This window comes from Lepidochelys kempii, chromosome 2 (assembly GCF_965140265.1).
Source record: "Lepidochelys kempii isolate rLepKem1 chromosome 2, rLepKem1.hap2, whole genome shotgun sequence".
Classification (NCBI taxonomy): Eukaryota; Metazoa; Chordata; order Testudines; family Cheloniidae; genus Lepidochelys; species Lepidochelys kempii.
Window position 1 is genome coordinate 57,578,765 of NC_133257.1, and position 20,549 is coordinate 57,599,313.

General features: G+C 41.5%; 1 protein-coding gene across 2 annotated transcripts in view; it reads right to left on the reverse strand.

Annotated features, from left to right (window-relative positions):
* Nucleotides 1–9,641: 9,641 nt before the first annotated feature.
* C2H8orf89 (chromosome 2 C8orf89 homolog) overlaps nt 9,642–20,549 on the reverse strand; it is a 38,760-nt gene continuing 27,852 nt past the window's right edge. The window contains exon 7 of one of the 2 annotated variants that reach the window (XM_073329389.1): nt 9,642–9,711. In XM_073329389.1, the coding sequence (XP_073185490.1) occupies nt 9,708–9,711 (4 nt within the window). In that variant the 3' untranslated portion in view covers nt 9,642–9,707. Of the gene's footprint in view, nt 9,712–16,242; nt 16,314–20,549 lie in introns of those variants that run through there. The other variant, XM_073329387.1, reaches the window with a different exon arrangement.

Sequence of the window (20,549 nt, forward strand, 5' to 3'; positions counted from 1 at the left end):
AGCAATCCAAATCACTTTGTAAACTGGGAGTGATGGAACTGTATGTTTCAATCTGGCCAACTGTAAAATATGCATCTCAGAATAAAACATGCAGGTCATGCTTGCAGAATGTGGGTCCCTATCCTGGTAAGGGACTAGAAAAAAATCTTCAGCATCATGGAGGATAATCAGCTAAGCTCCCAGGACAATGCTGTGGCCAAAAGGGCTAATGTGGTCCTTGGATGTATAAATGGGACTTGAGTAGGAGTAGACAGGTTACATCTGTAATGGGCACTGGTGCAGCCGCTGCTGGAATACTGTATCCAGTGCTGGTGGCCACAATTCAAGACGGATGCTGATAAATAGAGGGTTCAGAGAAGAGCTAGGAGAATGCTTAAGGGATTAGAAAACATGCCTTATCAACTGAAGAGCTCAATCCATTTGCATTAAAGAGAACGTTAAGGGGTGACTTGATCAGTTTATAAGTACAGTATCTACATAGGAGGCAGAAATTTGATAAGAGGGCTCTTCCATCTGGAAGAGGTATAACCAGATCCAATGGTTGAATGTTGAAGTGAGCCAAATTGAAATTAGATATAAGGCATAAATTTTAAAACAGCAAGGGTAATTAACACTTGGAACAACTTGCCAAGGCCTGTGGTAAATTTTCCAGTGAAGAATCTAAAATCAAGATGGAATGTTTTCTCAACGCTATGCTCTACCTCAGGGATTCTCAACCTTTTCCTTTCAAACCCACCTCAACATGCTATAGAAACTCCATGGCCCAGCGGGGGGGGCTAGGCTTCAGCGCAGGGGGTGGGCTTCTGCCTTCCTTTTGTCCTTTTGCTCCAACTCAGGAGCCACTTGGGGTGCCTGGGCTCAGGATCCTAGTGGCACTGTTTGGCAGACCCTCTGAAACAGCTAGTGGGCCCCAGTTGAGAACTGCTGCTTTAGTTCAAACAGGAATTAATTCAGGGAAGTCCTATGGCCTGTGTTATACGGAAGGTCAAACTAGGTTATTATTATAGCAGTCTCTCCTGGCCTTATAATCTATGAAATCTAAAAGTAGCTATGGCCTCAGGCCTATTGAGAGCATTAAGATATGGCAGCCCTTTTGAAAGAGGGCAATCCTTGGCTTGAGTTTTTCTGAAGATTTTTATGCACCAGCCTTTACAGACAGATGCCTTTAATTTTAAAGTAAAAAATTAACCTTGATCCTAAATATTTCTTTTCATAAGTTACCCATTGTGCCTGTTTAACTGGCCAGCATGACGTGGCTGCTTTTGTGCCCAGTCACAATGGAGAATTTCACAGGAGACTTTGTACTGCATCTCTTAGAGGGGCAGCACAGAACTCGCAGCCCCAGGTGGTTAAGCCACAATTTCTCCCTCCTGATTCTGGGATACTAGAGACCTTTGGTGTAACTGACCTTAAATTAGAGAGCAGAGCACATCTAATTCACAGCAGCCTCCCTGGGCAGAATCTCCACCACCAGGTCTCAGCCCCTCCCCTGGAACCTTCCCACAGCAAGGCTTGCTAGGGGCCTGTGGGATAAAACCTTAAAGCTGTATACCATAGTGCTTATGCCAGGGGAATTCTCCCCCAGCTGGGAGAGATGGGGCTTTTAGGGCCACTTTGCACCATCCCAGCCAGAGGTGCTGGAACAGTTTTTATAGTGGGGGTGCTGAGAGCCATTGAACCAAACTGTAAGCCCTGCATACAATAGAAACCACTTCAAGACAGGAGGTGCTGCAGCACCACCACCGTCCCTAGTTCCGGCACCTATGATCCCAGCCCTTTTACGTAGCATAAAAGGGCAAGGGAGGGGGGAGTATCTTATTCACTGTTTTTATCTGCCAAGAAATACCCACCTTTTGAAGAGAAAAAATAAAAGATAAGTAACATATGGGACAGATTCTAATGATACAGTATTGAAACTAGTAAATTTACATCAGGGGGTCCCTTAGATATAAGAACTAGAAATAGTTATAAAACCAGTGATTCAATACAGGAGGGGAAACAAAATGCCAGAGGATTCAGAACAAATATTTCAGGTTTAGTTCTCTAACTGGTGAGATTCAAGCATATAGCATTCATAGTAGTGCTTTCTGTGATGGCATAATCTAATCACAGAAAGCAAAGTCCTGCATGCCCCACATTTGTGCTCTTCCTTTTGTCTCTCTATTCCCACTCAAGTTATTCTTGTTTAGTTTATATAAATTGTAAACCAGCATTAAACCCAGATTAGTGAGTACATACATTAGGTCAACCTTTTTTGCTGATTTTAATTTTACAATCTCTATTTGGTATTTAGACCTTTTACCTATAATTTTTTCTAGCACTGCATAACCTTTTCTTGACATCTAGCATTGCAGAATAGCTTTGGCAAGGTATCAGAACATATACTAAGGTGCAATGGTGCTTGATTTTTCTCTCCTTTATCTAGGGTAATTCCCTGACAAACTCCTCAGGGGGAGGAGTGTGCAGTCAAACCAATGGAGAGTTTGAGGAGCATGAACAGTAGATATTTCTTTAATCCTAATGGCCAGAGGGCACATTATAAAATGTTGGCCACATATGTAGAGAAACTGGTTAGAAGGTAGTTAATGAGTGGACTCCCAGACCAGATCATCTGTCTATGCAGGCTAACAGGCACAGCTTGTATTTATAAAGCTACACATTTATTTCCCTCTTTGTGGCTTTGGCTATGTATTTACCCTGGTTTAAATCAGCAAATGTGAGTTCTCTCACCAGCACACCTTTTTGCCAGAGACTAATGTTTGGGGCATGATTACTTTTGCTAATTAAAGCCAGGGGCCCTATTGTTCATCAGATTTCCCTCGGGCTGTGGCTATTTCATGTTCTATGATAAGGCCAACGCTTGAGAGACAAAGTAGATACCTAGAGTGAATTAAGTTTGGTGGATGAAGATCTTCCTTCTGGTCCAGGAAACTTTTAACTGAATCAAACATGCAAATTGAGTTTCTCTGGAAGGAATTACTCATGATCCCAGATTATCTAGTGTTTAAATAGTTCTCAAGTGCTTTCAGAAAAATTCCTTAACTATTTGTTCCAGTATTTGTTCTGGTATTTATATTTAACTAACTGGTTTTGAATTGGACAGGATGTCCACTTTTATCCTTAGAAACTAGAATCACTTTTCCAATTTACAGGTACCTCACTTTAAATGAATTTTTTTAAATTACCATTCTGCAGTTTTCATGGGGGTTTTTGAGAACCCTATATTGACACCTCATAGTCCTATTTATTTCTATATATTCACTTTGTCTAGGCCCTTTCTCAGTAGCCTCTTATCAGTCCCTTTCCTTTGATAAACATCTAGATTTTAATAATATTTTTAATATTGTGTCATGTGAGAATTTAGGCTGTGCAGAAAGAGGAAATGGGAACAGAAGAATACTTAGTTTAACATACCTGTTTTTTTATTTGTTACCTTGATTTCTTCCCCTTTCTTTGACCTACTTGTTGACCATGCCCATCAGTTCCCTCATAGATCATCAGTCTAGATTATTAATTTGTATTGCTCTAGTTTGCAGAGGCCCCATTGAGGATGCTGTACACAACCATTGGAAAAGACAGTCCCTATGCTGAGGAAATTATAATCCTTATAAAAGGGAAGGGAATGATGGGAAAGGGGTACAACTTGGAATCCAATGACATCCCAGTGTGATGGTGAGGCCAAAAGGGCTAATGTGAATCTTGGATGCATCAACAAGGGAATCTCAAGTAGGAGTAGAAAGGTTATTTTACCTCTGTATTTGGTCCTGGTGCAACCATGGCTAGAACACTGTGGTTCTGGTGTCCACAATTCAAGAAGGAAGTTGATAAATTGGAGAGAGTTCAGAGAATAGCCACAAGAATGATTAAATGCCTTTTAGTGATAGACTCAAGGAGCTTAATCTATGTATCTTAACAAAAGGAAGAGCTAAGCGGTGACTTGATTACAATCTATAAGTACCTTCATGGGGAACAAATATTTGATAATGGACTCTTCAGTCTAGCAGACAAAGGTATAACATGATCTAATGGCTGGAAGTTGAAGCTAGACAAATTCAGACTGCAAACAAGGTGTAAATTTTTAACAGTGAAGGTAATTAACCTCTGGAACAATTTATCAACTGCTGTGGTGCATTCATCACTTGCAATTTTTGAATCAAGATTGGATGTTTTTCTGAAAGATCTGCATAGGAATTATTTTGGGAAAGTCCTATGGCCTGTGTCAAACAGATCAGACTAGATGATCAATGGTCCCTTCTGGCCTTGACGTCTGTGAATCTATAAAATGAAAGAGAGCCTGACAATGACATATCATAGATTCATTGATTTCAAGTCTGGGAGGGATCATTGTGATCATCTAGTCCGACTTTCTGCATACCATTTTGGAATCAATAAATCTATGACACGACATTGTCAGGCACATGTCATGTTACTTTAATTTTAAAAAATTAAACTGACTAATCCAAATTCCCTCTTTTTGTTGCTAAATTCAAATCTAACCACCACATCAGTGTTCCTTGCTTGTTATTTTATGCCTTTTTCTATTGTTGAGTAACACATTCTATACGGATAAGGAATATTGTTTAGAATGAAATGATTCCACCTGAGTTTTATCCCCCCATTCTATTCTTCAGCCCTGCTCTGGCAAACATGCACATGCTTACTGCGTAGTCCCACCGAAGTCAGTGGGCCGACTCCTGGGTGTAACGTTAATCACATGCACATGTTTTCAGGATTGTAAACCTAGATTCCTGCCATTTAGATTGTACTTACATTTAACTTTTGTCAGTGTGAAAATGTCTCATCTTACTAACATTCCACAATTTTGTGACTAGTTCAACATCTCTTCTTTTTTTCTAGCAAGGGGGAAAAAATCCCCTTCCTTAATTTTTCTCCATTAGGTTCTTGAGATCTGGTGTCTTCATTCTCCTGCAATGTGTTGCTGCAACGCCTTGGAAACCAATTAGTGCGGTAGGAGAAATTTATTTTTCGTGATCTAGCTTCTACCAGTACAGATTAATGCATCTGACTCACAGTGATCAAACCCCGAGAGGGCAGAAGTAACTACAGAAAAGCCCATACATCCATGAATTCCTGAGGACAAGGAGGATTTGGGTTTCCACAGCTAGGAATCAGGATAGTGAAGGAGATCCTTTTCTCTGAGATCTTCTTCCATCTTGGATTGCCAGGGGTAAGCTGAATGGAAAGCCACTTATCTTCTTTAGAAGACTGAAGTGCCAAACTAAATCTGCCAGGATTCGAACCTGTGACTGAGACCATTAACCCATCCCCTCGGATTCTAAATAGCACTATACATAACTTATGAATGTTTAAAAAACTTCAGCATAATTGTTAGAGATGCTAAGATTTATGATGCAAGATTTAAGAATAGGAGGCATTTCACTGGAGAAAGTTGCTGCAATAATAAAATATAGGCCTACAGAAATATTATCCTAGTAACATCTCTGTAATAAGCTACATATTGAAAAATGTTACAAAAGCAGCAATTGCTCTTAACATTTAGTAACTGTTCTCCTGACAGGAATAACTTGGCAAAAATTTTGTGTCCAAACTAAAAACCAGCAATATCAGAAGTATGTGTTTGATTGTCAAAATTATAATGGGGGCTACATCCATAATGGAAAAATTAAAGAATTATAGCAGCCTAAAAAGTACACGCTGTTACACAGAATACAATTCTCTAGTTGGAGTCTTCACTACGTGAAAGATCTTGACTACCAATGTAGCAGAATTCCCAGAATGAATTTACCTCTTTATCTGCTGGAGAGTACCTTTACGTAGCTGGTATGAATAAGACCAGATACCAAAATATAACCTTTGCTATTCAATGATAGAAATACCTTGTTAAGATAATTTGGGTCATTTTTCAAAGACAGAACTATGTGGAGGTAGAGAAAGATTGTAGCTAATCTATAGACTAATCTCTAGATGGAGCCATAGGGCATCAATCTACAGTGTGAGTTCTACAGAGAAGGAAATGGCATATACCTTAGATCTGCTTTCACTGAAGGCTTACAACTGAGGAAAGACATTTTCACTGCAGTTTTAAACTACATGTAAAGATCTATCTGATTTCTTAACTGATTTATAGATTTTAATGCCAGAAGGGACTATAGTAATCATCTGGTCTAACGCAACTGTATAACAAACCATATGATTTCAAAATTGGACACAAAATCTCTTAGACTTGGTGGAACTGATTACTGCCATTCACATACATCCTTTTTTGCTCCTATATTTCTTTGTCTCCAATGTGTCTGCTTTGCCAGCTACTTAGCTTGCCTGTTAGCTTAGGAAAAATACCGTTCCTCACCTATTTTATGTTCCAAGTGCTCAGAAGATATCTATGAAAACGGAAACATTGTCATTGCTACCAAAATTTGAGTTATTCAAACTTTTAACTAGATCTAGAACTAACCCTAGAACATTTGTTTCTTTTTTCATTAAAGGAACAGCGCAGTCTAAAATATGACTTATGAGTAAAATAACCCTAAACTATTACACAAACTTCCATTTTTTCAAAAACTTCAAACATATGTTTTCATAGTGTAGATCACAGTGTAACAGAAATTTTCTAATGGACCACTTTCCTTTACATTCTTCTTCACATGACATGCCTTGCCACAACTACAGCTATTGCTTTTTGTAGAAAAGTAATATTAAGAAAGTATTTATATGTTTTTAGCTCTCTTTAGATGTGATTTAGCACATGGATACTGAGAGAGCCAGAATCATGTGACCACATGACTCTTCCCTAGTTTGGGAAAACCAAAGCAGCTACCTTCAGTGCATCTGGTGGTGGGAGGTGAACATTAGAACCAAGTTTCTAAAACTTTTATAGTCCATTAGCCATGGTAATGGACCCTTACGATGTTTCAGTGATGTGTTAATTGGGCAGCGGTGGTCAGGATACATTAATGTGTGATCTCAGAGTGAATGAGGCAGATTCAGTGAGGCTTTGTAAGTAGAGGGATATGGATAGATTTGGCATTCTAGCTAATACAAAAGATGGATAGTCTTGTGATTAAGGCACTAGAAAAGATCTCAGGAAATCTCGGTTTGTTCCTGGCTCTGCCACAGATTTCCTGTGTGTCTGTGGGTCTCAGTTCCCAGTCTGTAACTTAGGTATACTTTCCTTGTTCACAGGGATGGTATGAGGAAAGAGACATGGGAGGTGCTGAGATATGAATGTAATGGAGGCTCTGTAAGGACACTGGGATAGATTGTGAAATGGTGAGTGGAGCAGGATGTTGCTCTGAGTCCTATGATGAGGGCAAAATATGATAGATGGAGGAGCAGAGGAAGATGGTTGACTGTGGGGAGGATCTGATCTCCAACCTGTGGTAAACTATTTGCCAAATTTGACCCACATTTGTAAATAATTTGATTAGCCTGAAAAATAAATTTTTTGACAAATTTACTATCTGCTGAAAAAAAGCCCAGTTCTACCCCAGGCTTCCCATTTCTATCTCCCCTACGAAGTCCCAGTCTCCTTGTCCAGACAGTCCCACTTCCTACCCCTCTCAGCTCCTCATCTGATGTCTTTCCCCCACCCTGGCATCCAGTTGCTCCCCCATCCTTGCTGGGTCCCAGTCCCTGTTCTTCTGTTTGTCCAATCTGTTTCCCATCTCCCCATGCACACAGGCTCCTCGCCCCAATCTCGTTGCCCAGCCAGTGCCAGTTCTCCCATAACAACCCAACTCCTTCTCATATGTCTCCCCTCCCTATCCCACTAGTTGTTAGTCCTAGTCTCCTCCCCTACCCCTGTAGGTCCTCATCCAAATTCAGTCTCCCCCAACACCACCATCCCCACATTTCCCCCTCCAACTCCTAGTCATTCTTCTTCCCCCACACCGGACAACATACCAGCCGCCAGTCCCAGTCACCACTCTCCTCTCGCCCACCTCCATGGCCCTTGTTCCTTCTGCATTTGAATCAGGCAGCTTCCTCCTTCATGCTGCTTGGGCCTACCATGGGGGCACTAAGAAAACAGGAGAGACAGGCTCCTGCTCTCAGTTCACATACTTGGATCCAGACCCAGCATGGCTCCGAGCTCCAGCTGCAGGAAGAGCTCTGCTCAGTACCAGGCTACTGCATGCTCATTGTGACTAGACTCTTTGGGGGAATTCAATTGCTAACATCTGAAGTGTCTACTGAGCATGTGCAAACTGCAGTTTTTCAAAGTCTTGTAACTTGGTCAAATTTGGGCAGATTACAGGGATGGCACAAAGGCCACCCTCCGAGCCAAATTTCAAGCCTCTGTTCCCAAGCAAGGGTGTGGCAGAATTTATGAAAGAAAAGATTGCCAGAATTTTTTAACCTCGGCAAACATTTTTGTCTACCATCGTTCTTGGAAATGGCTGGACTGTTTTGGATGAAATTAAAAATAAAATAAAATAGAATCAGTCTGAGGTAGACACATGGCATGGAAAACATGAGCCCAAACAGCTGATGTTCAGCAAAGTTGTTATAAGCAACTGAAAACAGGGTCTAATGGGAAATGATGAGCAACTTTAATAATAGCCTGTGCTACCTGTCCATCCTGTAATGTTCTATTGCAATTCCAGGGTTTCCTCCCAAAAGGTACAGCCATTCCTTTTCTATTTCTCCCCTCTCCCTACAAACTCCCCTCCAACTTTTATAGAAGATCATTGTCACGCTGACTGGAGTGGCTCACAACTGTGAGTGCCTACCTCAGGGCAAACTGTCAGAAAACAGGGCAGATTGGTGGTGTGTTCTATAATTAGATTTCACCAAGACAGTAACAAATGTGAGCTCCTGGATCATTATAGCAGTCTTACCATAGAGCAGTGATTCTCAAACTTTTGTACTGGTGACCCCTTTCACATAGGAAGCCTCTGAGTGCGACCCCCCCTTATAAATTAAAATAACTTTTTAATATATTTAACACTATTATAAATGCTGGACGCAAAGCGGAGTTGGGGTGGAGACTGACAGCTCACGACCCCCATATAATAACCTCACAACCCCCTGAGGGGTTCCAACCCCCAGTTTGAGATCCCCTGCCATAAATTCACAGACAGTCCCCTTAGACTCTCCAGTCTATCTTACCACCCTGACAAATTAAACTTTGTGATAAAAGGTCACTTAACCAAAAATCACATCAAATCCGGTTGCTCCCTGGCACTTATCCTGGATCAATTGGCACGCTAGATCTTACACCAAGAACAACACTGGTAGCTAATTCTATAGCAAACTAACTAAAGGTTTATTAGCTAAGAAAAGGGAGTGAGAGTTATTGAGAAGTTAAAGTAGGTAAAATATATGCATAGATGAGTCACAGTTTGTAATTCCAAATGATGGCAGTGATGTACTAAAATGCCGGTTTCCCAAAAGTCTTTTCAGGGTACCCAGATTGTTTCTGGCGATCTCCACTTTGCATCTGGTACACTTCCCTATCAGAGTCCAAATAGTCCAGAGATGAAGTTGCTTTCCTTGAATCCATGCTTACTGTATAGCTTCTTCTCACGGAAAAAAAGCTGACAGTGTCACTACCTACATGGGCTTTTCCTTTGATGACAGAGAGCGAGGAATGCAGTTTGAGTCTTTGACCTCCGATCACCACACACAATGACCACTTGCTTTGAAATTGGCACTTTTCTGTTCAAGTTCTTTATTTGCATTCCACAAGGTTTCTTTCTCATTTGATGGCTTGTTTGATGGGTTATTTAGCTACAGGGATATGCACAATGTAAATGTTTGCTACTACATTATAACAGGGTGCTGATATATGAAAACAATGCAAGTAACATCTCATTTATTTTCATGAAGTTTAAACAACAACTACACTTTTACACATTTAACAATCACTTTGATCTATTCTAATACACGATGAATTGGCCTGGCTATGCATTTTAAGCATTCAGTGAGGTCTGGGGCTTTGGCATGAGCTTTCACCTGGTTTGCCAGTGTCACAATCTCACTACCGCCTGAGTGCTCATTCTGGGATCAGCATCAAATGGAGAATTTAATTGGGGTGCAGTATACATGTCAAACCATAAAGCAGGTGCTTTGAGGTAAGCTCAGAGGGGAAAGAAACCTCCCTTGTAGCAAAAGGGCCAAAATTCCCTTGATATTGCTAAATACATATACCACGAAAGCTAGACTTTGGAAGTATTAGGCAGGTGATGCGAAGCATTACCACAGGGATAATTGACTTGATGGCTGATAGGTGACCAAGGGTTCATTGTGATATCCTTCTATAATCCTTTAATGTTGTAGCTCTTTCAGGTGGTGGGAGGGATAGTGAACCAAACATTGGATTATTAACTCACTCAGAGGGAATATAAGCTGGATTTATGTTGGTTACTTTTACTCAGCACAAGCTGCATTGTAGCGATAGTGTTCTGGCTCAGCACAGAGAGACAGCCAGTGCTTTGGCTGAATAGGCAAGCTACCACCTGTAGGATTACAACCCAATATTTTTAAATCCAAATTCCTTTAAACACTAAGATATCACAATGCTGTGGAATCTGTTGGCTTCTAAGAGCAGGCCAACCTCTCTAGTGGGTTACAGCAGGAATATTAGCTGTAGAGAGAGGTTTGTCTTGGGATGCAAGTAGAAACAGAGAAGGAGCCACCTCCCACTAGTTACCCAGCACATGTTCATGGATAACTTAGTATTTGTGAAGAAAGCTCTTCCGTAGCAGGAAGCCAGGTAGTATCATAAACATGTTGTGTATGGTAGGTTGCAGATCAGGCTCTTGTACCAGATATGGACTGGCTACAGAGCTTCCTTCCCAGAGAGATGCACCAGAGAGGTGTTCACTATAAGATCTTCTAATGCAGTGGTTCTCAACCTTTCCAGACTGCACCTCTTTCAAGAGGCTGATTTGTCTTGCGTACCCCAAGTTTCACCTCACTTAAAAACTACTTGCTTACAAAATTGCACATAAAAATACAGAAGTGTCATAGCACACTGGTACTGAACAATGGCTTATTTTCTCATTTTGACTATATAATTATAAAATAAATCAATTGGAATATAAATGTTGTACTTACATTTCAGTGTATAGTATACAGAGCAGCATAAACAAGTCATTGTCTGTATGTAATTTTAGTTTGTACTGACTTCACTAGTGCTTTTTATGTAGCCTGTTGTAAAACTAGGCAAATATCTAGATGAGTTGATGTACCCCCTGGAAGACCTCTGAGTACCACAGGGATACATGTACACCTGATTGAGATCCACTGCTCTAATGTACTGTGAGGTATGGCTGCAGTTAGCTTAAATGAGATATATTATGCACAACACCTCCTAGCAGCTGAACAGTATAATACAGTTTAGCATTCCAGTAAGAGGAGCAGTGGTAAAGACTTCTCTAGGCAAAAATTCTGCAGCCAGACAGAACCAGCTTCTGGGATGATACTGCATTTCTTATTTTATTAAAGGTCTCTGTTCAGAGTTGGAAGAAAGGAATCCATTCTTTACTATAGTCACGTGACAGTATTAGGTGCCTGTGATGGGTGCAGAAGAAACCTTGGGAATGGAGGTTGTTTGTAACTCTGAAATGTTTGTAACTCTGAACAAAACGTTATGGTTGTTCTTTCAAAAGTTTACAGCTGAACATTGACTGAATACACCTTTGAAACTTTACTATGCAAAAGAAAAATGCTGCTTTTAACCATCTTAATTTAAATGAAACAAGCACAGAAAGTTTTCTTGTCAATTTTTTTTAAACTTTCTCATTTTCTTTTAGTAGCTTAATGTTTAACACAGTACTGGACTGTATTTGCCTTTTTTTTTTTTTGGTCTCTGCTGCTGTCTGATTGCATACATCCATTTCCAAATGAGGAGTGTGGTTTAACTGATCCGTTCGTAACTCTGGTGTTCATAACTCTGAGTTTCTACTGTAGTAAAATGAGTAGATGACCTGGGTTCAGGCCCGTGTATTCCATAATGGAAGAGTTACTTTACTGGCATCAGTGAACAGTCAGCTCTTCATGCAAGATTTCATCTCCCTCCTCTGACATTAGCGGGATAGGGAGGAGGAGGATGCAGGGCACCCACATTTCACATTCTGGGAAGTGCGCAAGAGGACGGTCCAGTTTCCTCCCAATAAACAATGTAACTCCAACTGAATCCCACTCTCCTGTTTGCACCACATTGAGATTTCTCACCATCTCATCAACAGATCCCTCACTGAAGTCAGGTTAAGTCCCTTGAATCACTTGGTGTTTCTTTCTCCCCCCCCTAAATTTCTTTATTACTTTATATAGAAAAGCATCAGCGTATGATAGTAAAATCACTGGACTTGTGTGACTCATAGGGGCACAGCATCTCTCACATGGTTAGACAACAGCAGAATAGGAGAACACCACTTTTGTGTGGATGTGATAGTAAAGGGTTAACTTTCCATTGTCTTTATTAAGGATAACTTCTACAAGATAAAAGAAAAGGAGTACTTGTGGCACCTTAGAGACTAACCAATTTATTTGAGCATAAGCTTTCGTGAGCTACAGCTCACTTCATCGGATGCATTCAGTGGAAAATACAGTGGGGAGATATACCCACCTTAGTTAGTCTCTAAGGTGCCACAAGTACTCCTTTTCTTTTTGCGAATACAGACTAACACGGCTGCTACTCTGAAACCGTCTACAAGATAATAGCTGAGTAGTTTTGGCTGCTTCTATGGGCCCCTAACAGCTCAGTTTCAGTGGCCATTAGGCCTATGCAATCTAGCACCTCCATTTATTTGTAGAAGAATGTAAAATCATTGACTAACATGTCTAGCTTACACTCAGCCTTCCTCAGCATGAATTTCGTACCTTTTTTATACCCAGACTCATATGCAGCAGCTGCAACTCCCATTGCTTTGATGTACTTCAGCAGCTCTGAAGGCGCCTTTCCAGCCTACCATAACAATTATTTAAGAAGCCTCTTAGAAATCTTCCCACAATAAACGGGAGTACAGTACTAGCATCTCCGTTTTATTACAGCTGGAGTTCAGTCGCTGAAAAAAGGTAAACAGAAGAACTGTTGGAATTACCTGACCTGAAACTTGTCCGCTCATACATGAAATTCAGCACCTACTTCTTAAGTCTATCCTGGAGATCACAGATCCATAATCTTACTGCTGCCTGCCAGGTGGTCCTCCCATGCACTGTATTACCGTGCTACAGCAACTCCTGCCCACCAGCATGAACAGCTCATCAAGACATGCTTCATCCAGCTGTTGTGCACCAGAAATGTACCCAGCAGCTGGAGAGGTGACAGATGAGCCAATTAGCTAAAGAATATTGATGGCAAGAACAGGGCAAGGCTGACAGCAGAAGGCAGGTAGCAGGGATAGAGAGGGAAAAGCAGTTAGACAACGGGAAAGGGAAAAGGGGATGGGGAGAGGGAAAAGGAAATGAATACAGGAAAAGTAGAGACAAAAGAAAGACACATCCCACCATAAGCAGCCATTTCTCGGCAGTCACTGAGACAACCCGATAAAAAATTTAAATAAATTTGAAATTTCAAAATGTTAAAGTTGTTTCTGTTTTGCAGGGTTCAAAAGAGACCAATTTTTCATTTACATTTCAATTAAGTGTTTGTGAAAGTTAGTGAATACATAAACATTTCAAAAACAGTTCATTGAAATGGTGATTCAAATTTTGAAAAGTAGAAGTTCGTTATTTGCAAAAATGTTAGTTTTTTGGGGGGGAAAGGGGCTGTTTTTTAAGCAAAGAAAACTTTCTATTCAAAAAACTTCAACCTGTGTCAGTGACAGAGAGAAAGCTACTTAAAAAAGAGCTGATCCCATACCAAGAAGTGGTAGGGAAAAAAAGGCAGGCCCAATTTATCAGGCATAACACTGGGAAAAATAATGGGAAATAGAAGACTGAGTTCCCAAGGCATACAAGGCTTCTAGGGAAGAAGGCAAGGAAACCAGGGAAGGGTCCCAGCTTAGACATTCGCTCTCTCGCATTGTACACTTGGGAGTGAAAAGCTCCATATTTATTTTCTTGGTATCGCTTTCTCCTTGTATACACTTGCCTTATCATTTACTGGGATGAAATGCCAATCCCTACTCTAGGGCTTTATGGATGGACCTGCTGATGATTATACACTTTTCAATCTCTTATCCATTTATTTGCAATCTAAATGCCAAGTTTCCTGTTACTTACTCAGGAATAATCCAAGAAGGGGATGATTTGGCCCCAGCACTTGGCACAGATTCAGGAAAGCCAATAGCGGTATTTCACTCATTCAGATTTGTACACATCTCAGTACCAAATATTTAAAACGTGTTTTACAAAGCAATTTCTGTCTACCTGGGCTTTTGCACTGATCAACATCAATACCAGGGAAAACAATATTTTCCCTTTTAATTTATATTAATATACTGTCCATGTTTAGCTTTATAATGACTATGTTTAGCTAAAACTCAAGTTACATGCCACCGCACTCATGGCAATACCAAGAACCAATGCTGTGTTCTTTAAACAAAAGAATCAGTGAAAGAGCTCTGAGCACAATGCAACACAGTTACATTAAAATAATTAAATCTGCTGTTGGAACCTTAAATATTTATTTTAAGGCAGACCCTAATTCTAGCTTTCACAGACTCAAGACTGGTTACCAAATAAGGCAGCAGATGGCTCATTTCCTTTGACATAAACCATTTATTTCAATATTATTAAACAGCCACTAGCCAACCAACCAAAAACTGGACATATTGGCGCCAGCTGTTCAGAATTCACTCCACAGCTTTCTGGATGCAAGCAAGAAAATCAAAATAGGAAATATCTTTTATTATTTTTACAGCACCTGTTACCGTAGCAGCAGAGCAATTATTTACAGTCACAACATGAACAATTTTAATTTACAGAAAACCACCCAACTTGGTGGCATTAAAAGCACCATCCTTTTGTAATAACCAAATTCAAACACAAATAAACCAGACAAAAGCTAAGCCAAACAAAAATATCTGACACCATGCTGTGAAAGCTTCCTAGGCTCCAGCAGACTTCCACAGAGGAGGGAATTCCTAGGGCCCTTAGCTGGGAAATCCCTGCCGCTGGGCTTGGAACCTTTAGCCCTCAGGAATGAACAGCAATTGCTTCTCGGCTAGGGAGGGAGACAGGACAAGAAAGGGACTCCCAGCTAACCAGGTCCCACACCATTCAGGGCTTTTAAGGATAGTTTTCAGATATAATTCAATTACCAATAGAAAGTCAATGCAAAGAGTTGAGCCTTCACTAGGGGGCACTCTGCCAAATGCCAGAGACCAAAACACCACGGGGAAGAGAGCCCACTCCTTGGGAAGGATAAACTATTTGCAAGGATTCACTTTTCCTACCAGATGACAAGGCCTCAGAGCAGGGGAATCCCTCTCCGGTTGCTTTAGAGCTGATCAAAAGTTTGCTGCAAACATTTTTTCAAAAATTTCCCATGAAGAAATGCTTTTCCTGCATTTTTCTGCGGGAAAAGGAAGCTGTAGCCAGGGAAACCCATGGCTTCTGGTGCCCTTCTGCTTGGTTAGATGGCTACAACTTGGGAACAGTCTGACTGAACCAGCACTGGCCAGCCTGCTAAGAAGTGTCAGTAGGCAAACAGGGCATCGTTTATATCTCTTTGCTTTATAATGCTTATATAGCACTTGAGTTACAACTGGGACAGTCGTGAGCTGTTCTGCTTCCCATATGGACCCCTAACTGGAGGGGAGTAAAGTCTTTCTTTACCACCACCCAATACAGTGGTATTGGGCAGTTTTCCCTTTTACATTGACTTGATGGAGAATACTTATCTTCTCCAGGGGCCAGGATTGCTGGGTTCTTCTGTATCAAATGAAAAAAAATCCAGAACTGAATGAAATTTCAAGGAGCCATGCAGATTAGGACACAAGAAGTCCATGTAGCTGTATTCCCTGGTTCAGAGAGCTTTGGTGTAGACTTCAAAATTCCTGGATAGGTGCCTGAACTTTGGCTGTCTGGAGACAGATAGGTACAGAAAGCAAACTTGCTAGACTGTACAAAAGGGGTCAGTGAAACTCTGGCCAAATATACTACAAGTATTAGGAACTAGTACAAGTCTAATGGCCAGTAGGAAGCACTTAGATGAGGGATCTCTGCAATCCCCCTCATGTTGGAGGTAGCAGCTTCCCTGTAAGAGTTTTGGAAAAACAGCAATCCTCTGCCAAACCGGAGAGCCCAACAATGGAGGTTCAAGTTCCTGAGGCACAACCACTGGTACTGTTGGTGGACAGTGGCCTCCTGTAAGTCTTTAGAAACCATAGCTCCCTGATGAGATGGTCAGGATGACCAAGCAGGTAACTTCTTTTGAACCTCTGGATGATAAGGGGGAAGGAACAAAACAGTTTAGCTCTTTTAGCCAGAAGCTAGATGGTTCCTGTCTCCAAACTGAAAAGGAGTACTTGTGGCACCTTAGAGACTAACCAATTTATTTGAGCATGAGCTTTCGTGAGCTACAGCTCACTTCATCGGATGCATACTGTGGAAACTGCAGCAGACTTTATATACACACAGAGAATATGAAACAATACCTCCTCCCACCCCACTGTCCTGCTGGTAATAGCTTATCTAAAGTGAGATCACTTTATTGGTTAGTCTCTAAGGTGCCACAAGTACTCCTTTTCTTTTTGCGAATACAGACTAACACGGCTGTTACTCTGAAACCTGTCTCCAAACTGATTTCAGTGAAAACAGAGAATATAAATGTATTGCTTCAAGTGAAGTGACATCATAGGCCTTATATCAAGACGTATTGCACCATGTGGCTGCATCTAAAGCACTTTCTGAATCAAATCTTCAAGGGAATAAATTCAGAACCTAAAGAACCATTATCAGGAAGAGCAAAACTGAGGGAGGATATGTGTGCTCTTGACTGTGGGGCAGAGAAGGATCTAACAGGCTTATTTTTAGTTCAATTGGTGGCATCTTGGAGTCGGATGTCAACATCCAGTTTAACTACCGTTAAGGAGGAGGCAGGGAGGAATGAGAGAGAAGCCCATCTCTTCAATTTTAAGGCCCTTTGAGCATAAGTTGAATGTAGCTAGTGTGAAAGCCCTGGGTCTACTGAGACTTCCTCTTCCACCTCTCAAGCCATGACTGTGTAGAAGCTGAAGATTTTATTAATTGGGTCTCCTACAGATGAGTATTCAGCAGCTTTGCACTGAAAACAGATTTGAGCAGGTTGAGTTGCACTGGGCTGCCACAAGAGAAACAGTTTTCTCCGGCTACTCACATTTTAAATTCACTAGATGGAGGAAAAACTAAGTGACAGAATAATTTAGGAAGCTGTGTGGCACCTCAGTACTTATAATGCACACTCTGCTGCAAAAGTTTCTTCTAGACCAGAGGTGGGCAAACTACGGCCTGCGGGCCACATCTGGCCCGTGGGACCATCCTGCCCAGCCCTTGAGCTCCTGGCCGGGGAGGCTAGCCTCCGGCCCCTCCCCTGCTGTCCCCCCTCCCCTGCAGCTACACCGCCGCACAGGCAGCAGGGCTGCGAGCTCCTGCTGCTCTGAGTGGCATGGTAAGGGGGCGACAGTGGCACACATGTGCGTGACGTTGGGGGTGTGGGTAGGAGGTCCCGAGGGGCAGCCAGGGGACAGGGAGTGGTTGGATGGGGAGGAGGTTCTGGGGCGGTTGGGGATGGGGAACAGGTGGGGTTGGATGGGAGTCCTGGGGGGCCTGTCAGGGGGCGAGGGGTGGGTAGGGGCCGGGGGGCAATCAGGGGACAGGGAGCGGGGGGGTTGGATAGGGGGTGGGATCCTGGGGTGGGGCATGGGGTCCTGGGAGGGGGCCGTCAGGGGACAAGGAGCAGGGGGGTTGGATGGGTCGGGGCTTCTGAGGGGGCAGTAAGTGGGAGGGGGCAGACAGGGGGTTGAGGCCAGGCTGTTTGGGGGGCACAGCCTTCCCTACCTGGCCCTCCATACAGTTTCGCACCACAAAACAATCCTGTAATTCCACTGTGTGCTCATGAATATTCAAAGAGTGACATAAGTAAAAACCCATCATGTTAGACTGACCGTATCCACTTGGCAGAATCACTATTGTTTGAAACAAAGCCATCTGAAAGTGCATTTATCCTGCTACATATGAGGTGATTCTTAAAGGGAATATAAAGCACAGGCTTTTTAAGATTATAAAATTGAGTGTGTTCAGCCAGTCAGTTCACTTTACTGGCATAACATTCCTAATCCTCTAATTTTGAATGTCATCCCTAAATTTATTCCATTGTAGCTGAAAAAGGGGAGGGAGAGAGAAACGCATAGGAAGGGAAGACCACTGCTTTAAAAGGGAAGTTATATACATCTGCATCCTTTTCTAGGAGGATTTCACAACTTCATTACGCACTATCTGAAACTTGTTTTCATAAAAATAAGAGGGTGCTTCATTCACCTGGCCAGCAGTGGATTATCTATCCATTTATATTGTTATAGGTTATAAACCTCACCGAAACTAGGAGCTGTAACCATTGCACTTCATGTTAGAAGCTTGAAGCTCCTTTTTGGAACCAGGTCGTTGAAACAATAGGGACCCCCCCCCAACCAAAATACAGATACATGTCACCAACTAAAACAAAGGAATATGTGAAGTAGATCAGGAATTGTATGTAGGTGGAGGAGCTTTGCTGGATATTGTTCTAGTAGAGGTGTGTGAGAGTGAGTAGCGGGAAAGACACCACAGAAACCACTAGCAAAGAAACGGAGCAGAAAGCCAGCGATACAGCCTAAACACGCCTGACCTTGAGGAAAGTCCGGAGAATGCTTTTGGGTGAAAGTGCTCACTGAAAGAGACTTGGCACCGTGAGCAAAAAAACCTGTCTCCTGTTTGAGACTGCCTTTTTTCAGAGAAACAGGACTTTGTACATTCTTTGTAAACCAACAGGATTGCACCAAAGAAATAACTGACTGTCATCATGGAAACAACTTGCAATAGCCAAAATTTAGGGTAACTGCTCAGGTCGAAAAAGGGGTAACAATACTATGTTCCTCATCATGATATCAGAGCATGAATTATGATCATCCAAGCTTCACATATCTGCACTATTCACTGCACCGACTCCTGCTTCTTGATGATTTCAAGTTGAAGTACCATATACAGCACACTGGGGTGCCCTGGTGGCAGCAAAGGCAGAGATAACTATAGCAAGTAAAGGATAACTACTGTGCTGGATTGGATCACTAGTTTACCAACTTCACTTTCTTTCCTTTGGAAGTGGCCAACATCCAGTGCTTCAGAGAAAGCAAAAGACTGATTTCACCTACATTACAAGGGGAAACTGCAAATATTTTAAATTGTAACTTTACCCACTCACTTTAAAAATGCAGCTGCAATGTTTAACTCTAGGCCCTCCTGCAGCAGTGCCTTCCACAGGTTGACTAAATGATATAATTGTTTCCTTTTACTTTAGTTTAAAAGTTGCCTTTCATTCTATCAAATAACCCCTTCCTCATCCATTAAGTTGAGACAGCATGAAAAACAGACTGACTAGTTTCCTATTGCCTTTCCTAATCTCTAAATATCACCTGTACATCCTTTGACTCTTCTGTACAGGCTATAAAATACTGATCGATGCCCCGCTCCATACCCCCATACATCCCTCATACTTCTATCCATTTTCACTATCGTGTCTCCAAATCTTTCCAATGGTGTGCTTATCAGCTATGCTTTCATACGCAGCAATGGCCTGAAGTTGAGGTGTTGAGCATCTATGGCTCCCATTGATTTCAGAGATCATGAAAAATCAAGCCATGTGATTTTTTTTTTTAAAGACTTCCATCTGCATGTGACACATGACATTACAAATCTATGTTTTGGCACATGCAGAGTCAATTACCATATTATTTACCACCTACTTAATAAGCTAAAATTTTGGGTTAATGTTAGGAGTGTTTGCAAAGGTTAGGTGGCTTTTATAGAAAAACTCCAAAGTCATTTCACAGGGTGGAATTAACTAATTTTGTGAAATTTCACAATCAGATTTGGCAAATGGCCATTTTCTGCCAAATTTTCAGCCTCTTTTCTGTTTAACAGAAGGATGGGGTAGAAAGGGGGAGAGACACCTTTTTGTCAAAGGAAAAATGAAATGCCAAGATGTTCTAGATCAGTCCCATAGGTTCAGATAGGTTTTCAGTGCCCATTTTCCAGCTGTCTTCCACCTATTCAAGGCTAACAGAAATACCATGAAGAAAAAAAGCTTTACACCTGAAAGATTGTTTTGGTTTTGTTAAGCTGACTCATGTTCATTTTAGTGCCTATAAATAGATTGCATAGAATGTTCCTTAGCATATCTTCTCTGAAACGGCAGGTACGCCCAAATAAACTGGCAATAAGATTTGCTTGGCAGTCTCTTCAAATACAATATTATTGGACATCACCAACAGGCAAACATTTAAGGTCTGTATTCAGTGTCCAAGCAGCTCTAATATGACGCTACCATAACTAATTGATGTTAAACATTCAAAACAAAAAAAGTATTAGTTTATTCTCATTTTCCCATGTGAAATAGCTCAATGAATTGCATATATATTTTTATTACAAGTCATTTCCATAGT